The sequence below is a fragment of the Bemisia tabaci genome, chromosome 7, assembly GCF_918797505.1.
Source record: "Bemisia tabaci chromosome 7, PGI_BMITA_v3".
NCBI classification, from domain to species: Eukaryota; Metazoa; Arthropoda; class Insecta; order Hemiptera; family Aleyrodidae; genus Bemisia; species Bemisia tabaci.
In genome coordinates this window covers 25,042,697-25,061,815 of record NC_092799.1, presented here as the reverse complement: position 1 = coordinate 25,061,815, position 19,119 = coordinate 25,042,697, and the positions used below count along the sequence as shown (strand labels likewise).

Here is a 19,119-nt window from a genome sequence, read left to right as displayed (position 1 = left end):
GAGAGGAAGGAAAGCCGGTGCCCCTTCAGTTTCACCGATATGCAACACCAACAACCTCTAAACACGAATAGTCGCATCCAACACGTTACGGTCTCCAATGCGTTACCCCTATCGCTTAGTCGAGATTTTAAGCGAGTGTCTCTTATTCTATATCTGGCTATACTTAGTAAGCACAATTTAATTTAATCCGTATAGATAGATACAAGGCATACAGCATGGTTCTGGTGGTAGTCACAATATTCTTAAATATAACTTGTTTAAATAAAAACAAATTGAAGGCAACGATAGATTTCCTTCTTTCCTTTAAATTTTCTCCAGTCGCGATTGATTTTTACAAGTTTTTGTTACAAAAGTGGAAACGTATTATGTATAAACACTTTTAAATATGAAATTTACGAAAGAAGGGTTTGGCATCATCATATTTTTGAAAGGGCTGACTGAAGATTTTTTGGTTCTTTTTATGGGAAATACTAATAGTTTCCAGTTTACTGCGTGGCGACATTTTTAGGACTATGTAGGCTGCCGTATATTCTAGTCCCCATTACCGAAACTGGAGTCTCTACAAAAGGAGAAGACGTCAAAAATCAGTGAATATTGTTTTCTTAAGAGTATAAGGTCAGTAAACTTATGAATATGAAAATCCTGATTTTCATTGGATGGATTGCCTCTCTATCTTCCAGCCAAAAATTACGAGAATGACGGAAACTGCAATAAAAAATGCCGAATAACGCGAGGGTCGAATAATCGAGGTTTATTTAGGTAACTAAACATTCCAGGAGATATTCTCGTTGGTCAAAGACGAAACTCCGGAAAATATGCAATGTTTTTATCTTTTGAGGCACGTAAAATCTTTTGCCGTTCCAACAATGAAATTAAGAAAAAAATTTACGAGGAAATGTTTGCAAAAAATGAAGGAATTCACTCACCTTCTGCCGCTTCAAGAGCTTGAGTAAGGAAGAGGGCACGTTGCGCGCCATGGATTCAAAAAATAAAAAACGCGGGCAGCGAAAAAAACAAATAAATAAAAGCACACACTTAAATGACTAGCAGCGCGGTCTCCAAGAAGGAGAGGACAATATAATTTTTGAATTTTTTAAAAGAAAATTTCGATTTCAATTTGAGAGTTAATTTTAGAAATTCGTATAAAAAAAAGGAACTTTTTAGAGCAAACGCCGTTAGGATACGTTTGCGCACTTCTTTAATAACTAACTTTGTACTTAATAGGTGGCTGAGCGAAGACGGCACTTACGGCACGCACTTTAAGGGGCAAAAAAGTGTTAATCAACTTAAAATCTGACTAGATGAGGTTAATACTTCGATTGGCTCACAAAACGTCCACGAAGGCGCCTTTCAAATCGAAGTAGTCGATGTTGATGGAATCGGTTACTTTCTTGAAGATGTAGTGCATTTTGGAACTGGACCGGATAAAATATCGAAACAGTGTGAATCACAAAAAGCTATTCGTTTTTTAAAGTAAATTCGAAGAAAATTCACTACTCAGACGGAAAACTTGAACTCGGAACTATCCACTGGTCGGATTCGGGAGTAACTGAAGAAGCGGCTTTTAATGCCATTCAATAAATGATGAATATTCATATGGAATTATGGTCATTTATCGGCGAATCTTATCGTCAGAGTTCATTGGGTCATGCGACGCCACGCCGCGCCATGGCGAAAACATATTGTGATGAGCGCGCTACGATCGATTAAGTAAAAAAACACGTATCTTCATCGCAGTATTCCAAGCTTTTCCCGGAATTTACTCCGACCAAAGGAAACTACTTACCATGTGCATATATTCAGAGCACCAGTGTGATCAGAGGGAGAAGATAGGTCTAGGGGTGGTGTGGCCAGGGGTGCTAGGGTGCTGCAGCACCCCAGAAATTTGGCTCAGGGGGTCCTCGAAGGACTCCTGTGGGAGCCCCCAAAACTTGAAAAACCCAACATAAAGGAGACTTTGGTTGGTTAGGGGGGCAGGCACCTGAGAGGAAGGACCTGGAAAACGGATCAGCACCCCCAAGTATTCTTCGAGCCAGGCCGACACTGGGGAGGTACAGACCCCCATAAGGATTTGCAACCATGGAGGATTTGAAATTACCACGAGAACAGATTTGACTTAGTTTTGGAAGCATTTTGTACCTATTTTAAGTCCAAAATATTGGTCAAAAGACGAAACGTTTCTGATTCCTAAGGCAAAAAGAAAAAAACTCATGTTCCAGTTACATCGAAATTTGTCTGCGATAGATCGAAATAATCGTTATATCGATCTTCGATGTATATACTTTCGATAGCATGTCACTTTGTATAAAACAAAGCTGACAAGCATGCGTTCGGAGTCCGGCCAAAGAAGCGGAAAAAAACTGCGTCCGAAACTACCAACCATTTTCTGCAATGAAACGATGTTTTCAAAAATTTTGGTTTTAGGTTGTTTGCAAAACGGACGATTCGATTATCGTTTCCTTAATGAGGCGAGACGCACCCCTCTCGACCGTCCGTGCTGTGCCAATACGCCAACATCAATCCAGAAGTTCAGTAGAGTTGCGGTTAATCGCGAAGAATCTGAACCTGCAGATAGTCAAACCGCGATAAACAAGTCGCAAATAATCGGAGGGCGGACAATCAGGCTGCAGGTGATTGAACCGTGAATAATCGAGTCGGGGCGGGGACAGTCGAATCGCGGATAACCAGGCCGTGAGTAGCCGAGCCGGAGCATAGATAACCAGACCGTTAGCAGTCGTATCGCGGATATCCAGATCCTTAGCAGTCCGACCGCAGATAACAGACCGTCGGTAGTCAGACCGCGGATAACCAGACCGTGCGTAGTCGGGCCGCAGATAATTGGACAGCGGACAATTAAACCGAGTAAGGTTGATCCGTGGATAATCGAACCGCGGATAGCAAGAGCGTGCGTAGTCGGTCCGCGGGTAACCAGACCGTTGGTAGTCGGACCGCAGATAACCCGACTTCAGGTGTTGTTGGAGGACAATCGGACGGCGGACAGTCAAACCTTGGATGATCGATCCGTGAATAATCGGACCGCGGATAATCAACCCGTGGGTAGTCGAACCGCGAATAATCCGACTTCGGGTATAGTCGGACCGCAGATAATCGGATGGCGGACAATCAAGCCGTGGATGATCGATCGTGGATAATCGGACCGCGGATAACCAGACCATGAGTAATCGGACCGCGGATAACCAGACCATGAGTAATAGGACCGCGGATAACCAGACCATGCGTAATCGGACCGCGGATAACCAGACCATAAGTAATCGGACAGCGGATAATCAAACCGTGGATAATCGATCCGTGGATAAGCGGGCCGCGGATAACCAGACCACGAGTAGCCGGACAGAAGATAGTCGGGTGGCGGATAACCAAACCGTGTATATTTGGACAGCAGTGGATAATAGGTTCGTGGATAATTCGACTATGGCTATAAGGACCGCGTACATCCAGATCTTGAGTAATCGCCAATCGGACGGCAAACAATCGGACGGCTGCCAATCAAATCGTAGATACTCTGATAGCGGATAACCGGACCGCGAATGATACTGGCAATCCCCACAGGGTGGCTCATAGGTGGTTTCTCCTTTCGAGTACGGGCGGGGTTTTCGAGCGCGGTGCGCGGCGCGGCGCAGTGGGTTGACGTATGAGGACGGCAACCTTGTTTGGTGTTTACATTGGCACCGGTTCCGTTATGTTACGCGTTGAGGATTCCTCGCAAATATTTCCCGCGGTAGCGCCGATGGCGTGATGCGCCGCGCCGTGCGTCAACCTGGTAATTGTCAACCGATTTACATACGTTTGTAGCGCGGTCGCGTCACACGGAAATCCTCCAGCCCCTGATGCCGAACCTATAAATTACATCAATTTTAATACCGTCCACAGGAAAAAGAGGAGTGCCCTCATAGCGAGGGCATGACCGATGCACTAGAAAAAAACACATTGGATCTAGAGTCCAGACTCTTGAAAACAATTACAAGAGAAAATACTCTTGATTCAATCAGATTTAAGCTTAAATCAAAAGGAAATCCGCTTAAATTAAGAGGCTGGGTTCTTGATTTAAGCTTAAATCCGATTGAATCAAGGGTATTTTTTCTTGTCGATGTTTTTAAGAGTCTGGACTCTAGATCCGATGTGTTTTTTTTCCAGTGTGGGCCCCATGCGGAGAGTCTTGGGATTCGGAAAAATTATGGAATGGAAGGGGATCGTTTTAACAATTTCGTCGGGTAAATAAACAGCTCATGGGCTAATTCAATATCTCTCATTGTAATATGCGGAAAATTCAGGAAGTGTTGACCTCAGAAGTGCAAATTCTGAGCGTACTTTTGCAACAGCGCGTGCATCATAGGGTACTAACCGTCACCGCCACTGCCTCTCTCGTCGGAGGACCACGTTCCGAAAGCGCAGCTGACAATTAATGCGTTGAGTCGTCATACTAATCTGTCTCATCTTTTTTTGATTGAGTGTCCTTCCTTCAGAGAGAACCGAACTTCATTTCTTCAACCGTCGCGATTTCATCACAAAGTGAGTAAGTACTCTCAAGATTTACCCTCGGGGACGGGGGGGGGGGGGGAGGCCAAGAATACCTATTAATTGAGGAGCTTGAAGGACAAGGCGCATAAGTGAAGTTTTTGCCATTTCGATAAATACGTGTTTGAAGTTTCGAAATACATATGGACCCTTAAAGCGGAAAGAAAGTTCAAACTGACTTTTTGATGCTTATAAATCGGAATGTAGGAGCGAATTTTCCACAGAAAATGCACTCAGACTAGTTTTATTCGAAATCAATAATATTTCAATATTTTCAAAAACGGCTGTCCTCCAAGAACTTCAATTTATTTAATTTGTTTACAATCGTGTACGGGAAAGGGATAGGTACAAATACATACCAAGGTAGAGCGATGTAGGTCATGTTGATTGATGGTCTTAGCAACTCATTTATTAAGGATTTTAGCAGGGAACGTACTTTTCCCTCTAAAAAAATATATTTGAGTTTTTAGTTCATTTTTGTTACAATACAAGAAACAATATCCTAATAATAATAAATAAGTAATCCGCAGTCGTAAGCCCTGGTAAAAATTGGCGATAGGAGCTGCGTTTCAAAATGCCATAGGAGTTCTTATAGCCGACTGAAGAGGGCGATAGAAAATCATATAGCTGGCTGTAGAAAGTGGAAGCAATCATACGGCCGAGCTACACGAAGCGATAAAAAATTACACAGCCGGGCTATAGTTCCTATCGCCGGGCTTTACGCTTCATCGCCTGGCTGTTGCTTTTTCGCCACCGGCTATAAAAGGCTATAAGAAATTGTGTAGAGATTCTTGTGCTTTGTAAATCCTTGAGTTTGTACGGAATCACCTTAATATTCACAAAACGCACATTATATTTTCCTTTACTACATATTTTTTTTTTCATCAATTAATGTATATTAATGTAATTAATGTATTATGTTATGAGAATAATCCATACAGAGTGTTCAAACATTTCAAAGTCATGAGTTGAAAAACGCTGACTCCGCGAGATTAAAATTAGAACCTGGCACAAAGCGGCGCATTGGCGCCTGCAAACCTAACAGGGATACTTCACGCATTGCGCAATGCGTGAAGTATCCCAGTTAGGTTTGTAGGCGCCAATGCGCGTTCAGCGCTGGCTGCCCGCCCGCCGCCGCGCCGCAGCGTACCGCGGCGCTTGAAGCAACTATTTCACACCGGATGTATTGCACAGTATCATACGAAATTGAAGGCGCTCCAACATATTAGGAATGGCAGGCATCCTTCAAAAGTACGGAGCTTTCCTCGCAAATTAAATCAAGATACTGCGGCCCAAAAAGAGAGCGGTAGTACAATAACTCACTAAGTCCCAGCATCCGTAATTAGTAACGTTTAGCACACACTTTATCGCCAGGCTGTTGCTTAATCGCCATCGGCTATAAAAGGCTATAAGAAATTGTGTTGCCGGCTATAGAAGCTATTGGAAATCTTACAGCCGGCTGTAGGTCTATGGTATTTTGGAACACAGATTCTACTGCCAATTTTTACCAGGGAGCGGGGGTGGTGAGTACAAGTGTCATGAGTTTTATCAATGTTGTAGGCAATTATGGCAATTGCCGGCAATTTGCAAGCCACCAGTAAAAAATAATCATGAAAAAAAAGAATTAAAGTATAGAAACGATTAGAGAGCACCAAATACTTTTCCATATATTAAATAGAAATATATAAGCGCTTTCAAATTCATATAGTAGTAAGTACCACACTCCTGTGTGCTTGTAGTGAAATAAGTGACTTCAATTTTGTGTTTGGGTCAAATTGGCAACTATACTAACCGGGTGACAAAGCGTAGAGTATCTCGAAAAAATTAAGGCGTTCCATTTCCAAGCAAAGATCGCGTTGTTGAAAGTTTTCACCTATACAATTTGCCCTAAGTATGTCATTGCGTATCAATGCGATTTGTCGGAAAAATACTTTGGCCGCTTCGCAAAACGCTGGTGATTATACTAATTTGCCACACCAATTTGATCAATTTTGAGCTTATCAGTACTGGAGGCCCCCTTTCCCGCGTAAATAGCCGCATGGCACATGCTCCGTGATTGGAGTGTCTTCAATTCTTTCCTCATTTGACAGCGTCGAAAACAGTGACTAGGGATGTCGATACTCAGGGAAGTATCGATACTCGGTATCGATACTGGTATCGACTCTAAGCATCGATACCGGTATCGAGCATCGAGCTGAAGTATCGATACTTATGAGGTATCGATACCATCGATACTATTTCTAAATTATGCCGTGATTCTGAGTGTGCGTATGTCTGTCGGCCGTTAAATTCCGCCAGATTTACGCCTCTCTCGAAAAAGCCCTGTTCGCGTCCTTGGTCAACTATTTTGAGCCCTTAACTACAGTTATCGAACTGAGCTTTTAACATTTTCATTGAAGTATAATCATCTTGAGAAACTTGATTACTCCGTCGTTTGTCACAGTGCATCATGGAGGTGAAATAGTGGGGAGAGAGTTTTTTAAAAAAGAAAAAGAGGCCTTTTTCATGGCCAAATCAGACTAAGTATCGATACCGTCGACACTGGGGTCTTGGCATCGATACTGCATGGTATCGATATCGTGGAGTATCGATGCCGAGTATCGTTAAGTATCGATCGAAAGTATCGATACTTTGCAAGTATCGGATAAGTATCGACATCCCTAACAGTGACGACACTGCTATAAATTCAGAATACGTCCAGCATCGTATTCTCGATGCCTTCCGGAAGATGAAGGTTCACTTGCCCTACTGCAAAGAGCACATCGCTGTAACAATGAACGAATATTATTCGCGGGATGCAAAATTCAAATCGACTTATATTGTCATTTCGAACCTTGCCTCCGTGTTTGTTTTTCCAGGAGGCATTGTTTACATATGCCAAAACCGCTGAAAGGGAGGGGAAGATGGATTGAGAAACTCTAATTGTGGACGACAGGAACCCAAAGGTCACAGTCCTCGCATTCATTATACTGCCGTGCTAAGGAAGAACGCCGTATGAGCCTTCAGACGTTGCCCAGTTTCCTTCGATAAACACTTATATTACTAGGGAAATTGTGAATATTTCTTTCCAAAATTTTCAGAGGATTTTGTACGCAATTCAATCTAAATTATCTGAAAATTTCAAAGAAAAATGTGCCCGAATGTCGTCAAAAATACATGTTTTATCCAGGGAAATTTGGCAACTCTCGAATGTTCATACGGCGTTCAACCTTAGCACGGCAGTATAAGATGCTCATCATCCGCAGATTCCTTAAGGCAACCAAATCGATATCAAAGATTTCCTTTATTTTTGACCGTCCGCGAGAAATATGGGACCTAATTTACTGCCTTCCTAAGGTAAGACGCCGCCGTATGAGACTTCGAACGTTGCCAAATATCCTCCCATAAAAGGTGAATAATTTGAGAGACTTATGAATATCGACGGTGTAAGTCCGCAACCACGTATCTCGGTTTGCGACGTCGCAAAATTCCTGTCATACTTTATTTTTCAAACGGAAAACTACTCAATGGCAATTCTCTAAAACTTCCGTGATTTTTCCGCTCTGTGCGAAAAAAATTCTGTAAAAATGTCAAGAAATGGTGTTAATTTGTTCTCCTTTAAAAAAAAATCACATGAAGGTGGAGATTTTCAAACACCGCAAACGAGATAAGTGATTGCGGACTAATTACGCCGCGCCGTCGATATATTTTTCCTCCCAAGTAGTGACTTTTATTTGCAGTTTAATGTCGTAACAAACTGAAAATTTTAAGAATGAATACTCATAACTTTCATGAGAAAGATATATTTTTTCGAGAGAAATTTGGCAACGCTCTGATGCTCACTCTGCGTTTTTTCGTAGCACAGCAGCCCAATTTCCAGAAAGAATTTTACAGTGTAGGGCAAGTTCGTCAGGCTGCGTGTCTGAAATTCGGCAGTATGTATGTACCTATTTACTCATTAGGTTTTCGCTGATGAACCAAAAAACTTATGAACTTTCGAGGGCAATTGAATAGATGAAGAAATCTTGAACTTGAAACTATTTGTGACTTAGGTACTTACACTTTTTGTCAGAGATGAACGGTTGAATTTAGCCGAGTCTAGCAGAAAATAACACATTTTTTAAAATTATTCTGTAGGAACGCATTTTATCTCCCAGTGATATCCCTTTTTATGGACAAATGACTCTACAAACGTGTCTGTGTACACAGTTTTTTCCCGCTAAACTCCATAAAATTATTAGCCGATGTGCTAAACAGGTGGAGGTCTAAAATCCCATTAACCATGCAGCGGATCGATTGTTGCACCGCTATCAAATAATGACCCTGATCGATAAAAACATTGCCAGGATAGGGATTTATCGATCATACTCATTCGATAACAATTCAAAAATCGACCCACACATGAGCCTTTACTTGCAACACTCACTACACACCTATTTGAAGTTGCCGATAAAATTGAGTCAATGCCAAATCATATCAGCCAAGAATTTTATAAATAAATGTTGACTCAGTGCGCAAGTATCATCTTCAGTCAGCACATATACTGTCCTTCGTGATTTTAAAATAAAGTCTGATACAATCACCCATATTCACCCATAGTCCACTATACCTAATACCATTGTGTTATTGTTTGAAATCGGAAACAAATAAAACATTATGGGAAACTAGGGAGAAACAATGCTTGCTTCGTGCAACATGCAAACTGAAAACTATCAGTAATAAGAGAATGCCTATCACATAACTGTTGTACAATACAATCAAGTAACCACTGAAGAAATTCATCCAAGAATTCTAGCTTTCACAAAAGCCCGCAACTTCCCCGCTCATTTAAAAATGGCGCTTTTTCACGGTTGTAGAATTTTTCCAGCAGTGCCAACATAAAACCATGCACTCTTGGCTAAACACAGGACTTTCTCTTTTCATTGAAATGAACCGCAGGTAATATGATCTTTTGTAGATTTACTAAGAAAGATAATCAAAACCTAGGAATTAGCTCAAAGTCCTCCTTGTCTGAACCGAGGCAAAATGAGGCCAGGTCTCAGTACTTGAAGACGTGGAGAGAATTTTAGTTACTCCCTGATAGCATCACTGCGATTTAGCACGAAAACTAGTTGAGAAAAAATGTCGTGCGAGAGAGGTTAATGCAATCACGTAGATAGATTTCTTTTTCATAATACCTTTAATATTTTGTTTGTTTTCATGATCAGTGTCAGATGTGCTCTTTTTACAAGTTTTTTTATCTCACTTAGTGATTCATAATTTATAATGGCCCATGGAGGATCACCCAGTTTCAGCAATGATATCATGAAGGGTCAGGTTCAGCTCGTGATTGCCTCCTTACAGAAGTCAGTGCCCCACAAAATATTTTGGCTCAGTGAGGATTTTGTGGATGAAGAAATACTTGAAACATGTATCATCAAAAGCATATCAGAAAATGAAGAAACATGGTAAGTTTGCTGATTCTGTGTTGGTCCATTTTAAAAGTTTTGGGTTGTTTACGGACAACCCAAGTAAGTAGCTCTACGACTCAAATTGCTGTTCATCATTGTAGACAAGTTAAGACTGAATGCCAAATATTTAAGGATTATACAGCATGTTTCCAATTTTGAGGGAAGTACTGTTTGCTGTCATGTGGGCCGGTGAAGACTACATTTCAACATTCAAAATTATTTATTTTTGCTAATTTAACGATATTAACTATATCTACATGTTCTTCCATGTTGTAGCTGTGTCTCTTCTGCCCAAGATCAATCCCCACAAGTCAGTCATTCCCGAGGACGAGTTTTAGAACTCTATTGCGCAGTGACGTAGTATTGAGTGCCTGCAATGTATTTCTTATGGGAGCACCCATTGAGACGTAGCATTGAGTGCTGCGAGTTAGGGCCGGGCGGGGGAGTGGATTTCAAAAAAGCTGCGCAATGACTGACCTGTGTGGATTAGTCTTGCTTCTGCCCACCATCAGCAACAGTGACTAACTATGGTTAGAAAAAGTATAACACCAGCTAAAGAACAATACCGCCCCACCAAAAATTTTTGCAAAAAGACTCAGCAACTTTGCTGTATTTTATAGTATAAAATAAACATGCTGACTTGTTTAGCTTTTTCCAGTTCTACATGGGAGTGTTGTAATGACGTTTTAAAGTGAAAAAGAAATTGCAAACCTAACGGAAAATTAAACAAATGGTGATGTCTTTGTTGTCTAATATTGTTAATTTGCAGGTAGGGGGTATTGTTCTTTTGCCATTAAGGTGATTCGGAGCTGAACTTGTCAAAGTTTCATGCCATGAATGTGTACACATTAAGTCTTCTGCAACATTTCAAATTATTACCTCTCAAAAAGGCAGTTCTTGCCCAAAATATCTTGCTTGAAAGTACCCATTATGTTTTTAAAAAAGATGAGACCTTTTCTTTTTCCAATTCTGACCAGAATTAGTTGCGCTGTTGAAGTGATTTGGTCATCAGAAGATAGCAATATAGAAATTATTGAAGCCTCACAAAATGTAGTCCACACTACTTGACTTTTGAATTCTAAGCACATGGTGGCAACTCTGCTACTGTTTTTATCTCAATCTCTACACGGAGAAAATTGGATTCATCATAGGTAATCCTAACTTTTAGGGCTTTTTTCAAATTTAGGAGTTGATGAATGGGTGACACCAGCAAGTTTCATGCCCGATTTAAGCAGGAATGGATCATGAGATAGGAAATCAAGGGAACTTGTCAGAACTTTGTAATATCGTCCTGTACTGATCACCATCTCTTTTGATGCAGGTTGCAGCCAGATTTTTCCGGTAATGAAAGCTTTGAAGTTGACAGCGTTGAAGAATGGCTCTCGAAGGAATCTCCCAAAACTAATTTTATTTTGTCCAATACTGGCAACAGCAATAATTATGCCTCAGGTAAAATTGAACATCAGACCTTAACCCTTTTCTCTTCTTGTTTCAATAGTTCATTCCATCATTAACCCTGTAATTTTCTGCCTAGTCATATTTTGTTTGTCGTAACAATCGTAATAGTGCGTGATTATTTTGTATGAGTGTTAATTGGCGGGACTTATTTCATTGGAAATTTTTTTGCACAACATGGCAATGCTGTCGTAAAATTTTGATGCGCAACAACAAAATGTGCTCTGAGTGGGTTCCAGAAATTGTTATGGGTTTCTATCCGCACTTTGCTTGAATGTTCTCTCATTGGTTGCTCCTTGATTGAGAAAAAGTAAAAATAACAATTTTTCGGAAACAAGTTCCAACTGTTACCTCAAACAAAATACGACTTTTATATCAACTAAATAATCCCTAGCAATGTCCTAACTCATAATCAGCATTTCATTAGTAGAAAGAATAATACATTTAATTTTGATTATTCCTCGACGGATTGCTCTAAGTTAAATTTCATACATTTTTGGTAAAGGATTTGCTCTAATGACGAATTGTAGCTCTTTTTCCATTTGAATTGTCTTAAATAGTTCCATTGGTAACCAGAACTACCCCAGCAACAGCTAGCTGAATTTTTCTGTTGAAAGTATTTTTTCGGAGTTTATTTGAAGGGTCTGAGTTTCATTTTCTTAATAGAGGGTGAAAGCTTTTGGCCCCAAGATCATCTTCGTGTTGACATTGAATTCAAATTAGCTCTATAGTTTTTTTGATAGGGAAGGAAAGCTATTAGATTGTCTTCATGAGGAGGCTCCAATTATTTTCATTTTTTTTTTTATATCAGTCTAGGTTTGTATTAACTCTTGAAAACCTTTCAAGCTGAGTAAACCTAGCAGCTTAGTGTAGAACCATTTCAAATCAGTGGAAGAGGGACGAGAAGTTTCTCTCCAGGTCATAACTTTCAGCGCAATTTTTCCAAATTTTATTCCCAGGAAAATCCCTAACGTGCAGTTTTCAAAATGCCATCTCTTTGCTAATTTCGAATCATTTTCAAAGAAATCTCATTGAAGCTTATAATAACCATCAGAATCTTCTCCACGCCAATATACAATAACTCTTTAAACTTTTGATGCAAAGGCCCTTCTCTTGCTTCCAGATTACACCACTGCAAAGATAGTGGTGTCGCAGCATAAAGTGTTACAGCCATTTCATTTTCTTTGTCTGAAAGCTTTTCTAAGGTATAAAGTTTGATTTTCTACCAAGAGACACATTTTATCATGCTTAAAAATTAATTCGTATATCTGGTCCTTCAACAGAAACCTTCCTTTCGCATTGAACATGTAGTGCAGGCATAATTTTTGAGGGGAGCACCTTTCCTTTTCTCGTGGTATAAGGCCCACTGAAATAACTGACAATAAGTGGGAAAAGTAGGGTGAAAAATCATGTGTAAAATTTCAACTATTACCCTCTTTTTTTTCTTTTTTTTCTCTCTTTTTTTCTTTTTTTTCTCTTTTTTTTCTTTTTTTCTTTTTTTTTTCTTACTAAATGAGTACGTAGAGACAATGCCTTTATTTCTCATACCTAATTAGCAGAGGAAGATACTCTCTTCAGCTCTGAAAAATTCAAGACTAGCTATTCATTTCATGAGATTTTCTTATCAACTCAGCAGTGAGAACCTCTAACGCAAAGAAAGTCAGAATAGCAGTCAGGTAATCAAGCAGACAGGAGAAATGGGGGTGGGAAGGAGTAGGCATGTAAGTGGACTGTACAACCGTACTAAGGAAGAACGCTGTATGAGCCATATGGCGTTGCCAAATTTCCTTTGACAAATCACGAATTTTCAGGAAAATTGTTGAATATTTCTCTTCAGATTTTTCAAAGGAATTTGCTTGTAATTTGATGTATAAAGTCTGAAAATTTCAAGGACAAATATTCATGAGTTTCCTCTAAAATAAATATTTTCTCAGAAGAAATTTGGCAACATCGAATGCTCTTACGGCAGTTTTACATAGCACAGCAGTGCAGGTCTGTGGGTAAATCATGTGGGAAGTTGCTCACTGGCACTGAGCAGACCAATTGTAAGAGAGTGGGAAAAAATTCAGATCTTGTGGGCTTAACCAGGGCAATATCCTGGTGTACTTGGAATAAGAAGTGCAAGGTCATTAATATCACCATAATAAAGGAGTTACTGACTTTCAGAGTGAAGCAACAGTTAGGAGCGATTTTTTGGAACTTCATAGGTTGTTAAAATGGAAATTGAACAATTTCAAAACAGCAATTATTAGAAGATATCTTGAATCGGATTGAATAAAACAAAATTGTCCACATTTTTTTAGATAGGAGTAGTTTTGAGCTTAACTAGTCCCACTTTTTCTTATGAAAAAATTCCAACTTGTGAGAGTGAGAAAAAATATTTTGATGGAGCAAATGTGCTTTGAAACTTTATCTTCAGCATTGAGTCTTATAAAGGAAGAAAATTTCAAACCTCCTTTTCTCTGTTGGATCTGGATGTGGCTTGGATTCTTTTCACTTAACTCGGTCCAACTAGCTATCAGTCGTTTTGCAAAGACGCAGCCATTCTTTTATCTATCATAATTTTTTTTTTTTTTTTTTAAGTTTGACAATACTAAATCCATTATATAATACCTACGCTCTTTATTCAATCCTTGAATTTTTTTAAAAAATACAAATGGAACTCTGCTATTAGAGTAGATTTTAATTCTTACCTTAACAAGCAAGGCTCTTCATCATCTTTTTAAAAGTATTAAAGTACAGTAAAGTAAAGTATCTATAGGCATACTTCTCTCTTGATAAAATTGCAAAGCCTTTGGTCTTGGTAAGAGCTTCATTTTCCAGCCTTCGGAGCCAATTTTTTCTTTTTTTTTTTCTTTTTTCTTTTTTTGAAGGAAGAGGGGTTGTAGCTCCAAGGGAAAGCAGTTTTGAAAAAAATGCCATACTTCATGAAGTCTTATTTTTCCTGAAGAGTCAACTTCTGAAATTCTCAAATCTTAACTGTGGCTCATTCTATAATTATTATCAAAGTCTCGCAACAAGTCATCTCCTTAGAAGTATGTCAGGTTTGTTTTGCACAGTTGGTAGGCTTTTGACTGAGTCAGAACTTGTACATGTGTACTGCAGCTTTCTCTGCAGTTTTTAATTTTGCATGCAAGCATACCAAACTGCTCATCCTTTTATGTAAATGCAGTAAAGGGAAGGGAGGCAGTGGGTAATTCTTACTTTCCATGAGAGGAGAAAGTTGGTACTCCACCAAACACCTTAACCGACAAAGACTTGATAACCCGCCAACTTTTATTTTGCACCTCATCAAAGCTATGTGCCGAAGGTTCTTCTTATCTTAGCTGAGGTGCCTTTCTCTAAGTGGCTCAGATTAAGGTGCTCATGGGTTTTTTCCAACATCATTTTTTTGCTTTTTACAAAAATGATTTCCTCTCCCTTGTTTATTGCAATATGAGGACTGAACAGTGAATGTCCTGAAATAGATTCATTTTAAGCCATTGGATCAGTCTGATCATGAGTCGTGGTGTTAGATTTCAAAATCAGGGGTCAAATCTAGAATCATTATAGCTGTCAACAGTTTACTTCTGGTCTAATTAATTAAGTAACCAGACTCCATAATAATTAAGTGATTATCTCTTATCAGTTGGATTATACGGACTCTTTAACCTTCATTATATGAAGGTAGGGTACAAGTTAAACGCACCCTAAGCCAGATTTTTTTGAGATGGGAAAAATAATCAAATAAAATTCCCCCCTCCCTTATTTACTTTGATTTTTGGTTCCTTCAGAAACTAATCCATTTTGTGGACTGAAAAAAGCGAAAAGTGAAGTCTAAATCAATTTTAAAACTTGATTGTTAGAAACGGACGTGTTTCCTGGCTTCAACTATAAGTTATCTTTTAATTAGAGTCTAAAGAATCAGCGAACACAGATACAACAAAAAAAAGTCAGGGAATCTCAAAAACCCTAGGACACGAGTGAATTTGTGTTAATCAGAGAGTACTTTTTCTTCTATTTTTAATGTTGTGGCAAGAATCACACCATATTGTTGATATGTCATGGTATTCATGGCTTTTTTTTTAAAAGTTATGCTGTAGCCAGGAAATTTTGACATTTTTTGAAGAGGCAAGAAATAAGTTACGTAAGGAATTTTAGCCTCTCTCATTCTCAGTCGAGATTTTGTTTTTGTTTTTTTTCGAGGGAGGGGGGTAAAGACAAGGGAGAGTCAAAAACTGTTGAGGCCTTTTTTTGTGGTGATGTAAAGGAAAAATCAGAGAATGTCGGTGTCAGTAGTTAGGAGCTCTTTTAGTAGGTTGGAAAATAAGTGAAAAGTTTTGAAAATCTGAAAACTGAACTTGCAACTCTGCCAATACTCTCGACCAATGCGTCAGTATTCAGTCAGTTTTAGTACACAGAAACAACACCAGCTGTTTGTCGGAGATTGAGATAGGATAATCAATCAAATGGAAATTAATTTTCTGTCTAAACGTTCTAGAACTGATTCTGATCAACTAATGCACTCATAACTACTAATAAATTACCATGCTATTTACAGATGCTGCACAGAGCCGAGATAAAGTTCTAATTAAAAAAGAATAGAAAAATGTAATAAGCTAGATCTTACCTATCTTGGAAACTTGATTCCATCTTCTTTTTCCCCTTTTATTCCTTTCTTGCCTGCCTCTTTTTCTCTCTCTCTCCTCAAGCTTGTGACCTCCTGCTATCGTTATAAATACTTATTTTTCACAGATAAGAGATCGGCACAATAAAATTATTTACTGACAGAAATAGCTGAAGTCAAAAACTGATGGCTCTGTATTTTTTATTTTTCTAACTCTATGACAAAACATGTTTTCTGACTCATCAACGTGAGTTGAGCTTCTTTCTCTTTTTCTCAATGACATTTCTCCATCTAACCTCTGATCATCTTGGTCATACTGAGGTCTGCCTTATCCACCCTAGCCTCAACTCCATTTCCTTCTTATTCCTGATTCATGTTGGATTTCAAAGGATTTTATCAAATTTTTAAAAATGAAGCTTTATGGAATTTGAGTCAGTTTTTTCAAGCGATTTCGTTGAATCGATGCTATGAAAAAAAAAGAATAAAAAAGAGGTCTTATCAGAGACTGTCACTGTCGGTTTTTTTTACCTGCAGTACTATGTTGCTTCCATAAATAGCAGTCTCAACATGTTTATAAATTTTTATTCAATTTGGAGAGGGTTTTTTTTAGTCAGTTGCAAGTTTCCACCGGGATCCATAACATCATGGTAGAACTTGACGCAGGGGTGAGAGGGTGTCAAAAAACAGCAAATTCAGCATTATATAATTCAGTGAACAATTTTCAGAATATTGTTTGAAGAAAAAAACAAGTATTGATAATTTCAATAGACTGGCCGCAGGTATAGCTAAAATTACCACACATCACATTTCTTAACTCATTTTTTCTGAACATTTTTTAAAAAAAACATTAGTCCCTTAAAGTGCAGGGAAATGGAGAGCAAAGAATCGAAGATATCCTAGAAATGCCCCTGTGCAGGAAACATTGATTGAAAACAAATCTGAGTATCTAACCTACCGTACATCCTTGTAGCACATCCAATTGTCTAGTCTGCAATTTTTCTGAATGATGGAAGAGAATAGGTCAGCTACTTATAATTCCAGATGCTTCATGTTTATGTAGCTCTTGACCTTCTCTGATGCCTGGAATACTAATCAGATCGAAAACTGATTCGCTTTCCCATTGGTTCCTCATGATGTAATGTCTATAAATAGCTTTCTAGTGTCACTTCCTATCTTTTCACTTTCCCCGTGCATCACGAGTATGACGTTTGCCCATCCGACTCTTTTGTGTGGAAGAAGGATAGCGTCAATTAGCAATTGAAAATACGAGGAAAATCCCCCAAAACACCTACTTATTTCATTCAAATACATCAAGTAAATGGTCCACCTATGTTTCCTGTGTATGTTCTGTTGGGAGTTGTCCATAAATCAAGTGAACCTATTTGACCAATATTTTGATGATTATTGCTCCCTTTAAACGTCATTTTTTTTGGCAGGAGATAAATTTTTGACCCCTGCTCTCCCCCCCCCCCCCCCCCACTGATGAACTAGGAAAAACTCGTTAAGTGTCTTTCAATATTGACTTAGTTTTGAGCTTGAAAAGTAAAGGAGAAAAAAATACATTAGTTAAGCTAAGTAAGAAAGGTGATCAAAGTAACTAATATTGATTAAAGTAATTAATATTGTACGCTCTTGATAATATTTTGTACCTCTTCAATCCCTCTACAAGTTGAGTCACGAGAAGTAAATACGAATTTGCCTCTACAATTTGAAAAAAATATGGCTCATTTCCTCTATGTATTGCACCTGACGGATATACATTGTACAGGTATTTGCAAGCTTTGTTCGGGATGTCAACAAGTACAAATCCCTGCTTACAAGTTCTTGTTGACTCCCGCTCTCATTTATGGACACTTGTCTCCTTTAAATTATGCTAATTCTTAAAAACAGAGACATATTCGAGAAGGTTTCAAATTATCAGCATTCAACATCAGATCCATTCAGGAAAAAGTTAACCAATGATGTGTCTTGGCTGAAATTATCCTCCAGCTTCAGTGTGTACAGTTGTACCTTCTTTATCTCAAAGGCTTAACTGTAAAGGGTATCTGGTTCAGTTTGTCATAATTTCTGCTAAACTAATGATGAATTGTTGGTGTAATTGGTTTAACAGGTATCGGAAAACACCCAAGCCCGTACCTTACATTTGTACGTCAAAAGAGACCTAATTTTGATATGTCCAAACTAACTTTAGCGCCTAATATTTTGGACTTAAATGTAACTGGTGATGGAGTTGGAAATGTAGATCATGAAAATGATGGCAGCATGGCATCTTCCCTATTACTCGATTCGCACGTTGCACATTTAGATAAAACTGGAGTTCTGAATTTTGATGTAAGTCTCTTCAATTATTTATTTCTGAAAATTATAGCTTATTTACCCGTATTTTATTTAATTAGCTCAAAATTTTTTCCAGAGATTATGAAATGACAATGAACCATGAGGTAAGATTAGCATCTAATTACTGGAATACTTGTTTCTTTATTGAACTCCTACACAAAACATAGAAAACACATTGATAATTCCAGAATTAACTCATTTGTGAAAAATTAAATGAAAGTAAAAATGAATTAAATTAGTAGGTACAGTAGACATTGAAATCAGTAGGTGGATTCAGCCTTCCTTATTTTAGGAAAAAGATTATGTTAAATGTTCATGCAGGTCAAATTGGAAAAATCCTTCAAAGTTGTATTTTCTAATACGCGTTAGTACACTTTAAACTCCCAGTGTTGTGAACTTTGTTAAAATTAAGAAATGAGCCCCACCTCAACCATGGTCCCTAGGACCGGAAAAGGCAGGGACTTGTCAGAGAATTAAATTTATTTGAAAAAAATCGGGAATTTTGATTAATGGTACTAAATGAGAGTACATTCTTCTCTTTCTGCTCTGAGGTAAAGTGATCTAAAAATTGATGGCCCTTGTTGACTTGGCTTCTAAGATTCAGATGACAGATCAAGAAGCTAATTTTTCCTCAAACTTTGGCGAAAAATCTTGTTTTTCCAAGAGAAGCTGGGGAAAAATGGGCGAAAATTCTGGCTTTTTCCTCAGGGAATGTATCCGTGGAAATCAGGGTGGAATATTAAAAATCAAGAATTC

General features: G+C 38.6%; 2 protein-coding genes across 5 annotated transcripts in view; one reads left to right on the top strand and one right to left on the bottom strand.

The window, feature by feature from the left end:
- Bcat (Branched chain amino acid transaminase) overlaps positions 1-9,149 on the bottom strand; it is a 39,976-nt gene extending 30,827 nt beyond the window's left edge. The window contains exons 1-2 of one of the 3 annotated variants that reach the window (XM_072302375.1): positions 9,125-9,149; positions 8,576-8,613 (exon numbers count right to left, since the gene is read on the bottom strand). In XM_072302375.1, coding sequence (XP_072158476.1) covers positions 8,576-8,613; positions 9,125-9,134 — 48 coding nt within the window. In that variant the 5' untranslated portion in view covers positions 9,135-9,149. Of the gene's footprint in view, positions 1-926; positions 1,552-8,575; positions 8,648-9,124 lie in introns of those variants that run through there. The other 2 variants (XM_072302377.1, XM_019044267.2) reach the window with 2 other exon arrangements.
- Positions 1-19,119, top strand: part of LOC109032242 (uncharacterized) — a 59,689-nt gene that overhangs the window by 21,368 nt on the left and 19,202 nt on the right. The window contains exons 2-4 of one of the 2 annotated variants that reach the window (XM_072302374.1): positions 9,765-9,962; positions 11,287-11,414; positions 18,137-18,357. In XM_072302374.1, the coding sequence (XP_072158475.1) occupies positions 9,781-9,962; positions 11,287-11,414; positions 18,137-18,357 (531 nt within the window). In that variant the 5' untranslated portion in view covers positions 9,765-9,780. Of the gene's footprint in view, positions 1-9,606; positions 9,963-11,286; positions 11,415-18,136; positions 18,358-19,119 lie in introns of those variants that run through there. The other variant, XM_019044265.2, reaches the window with a different exon arrangement.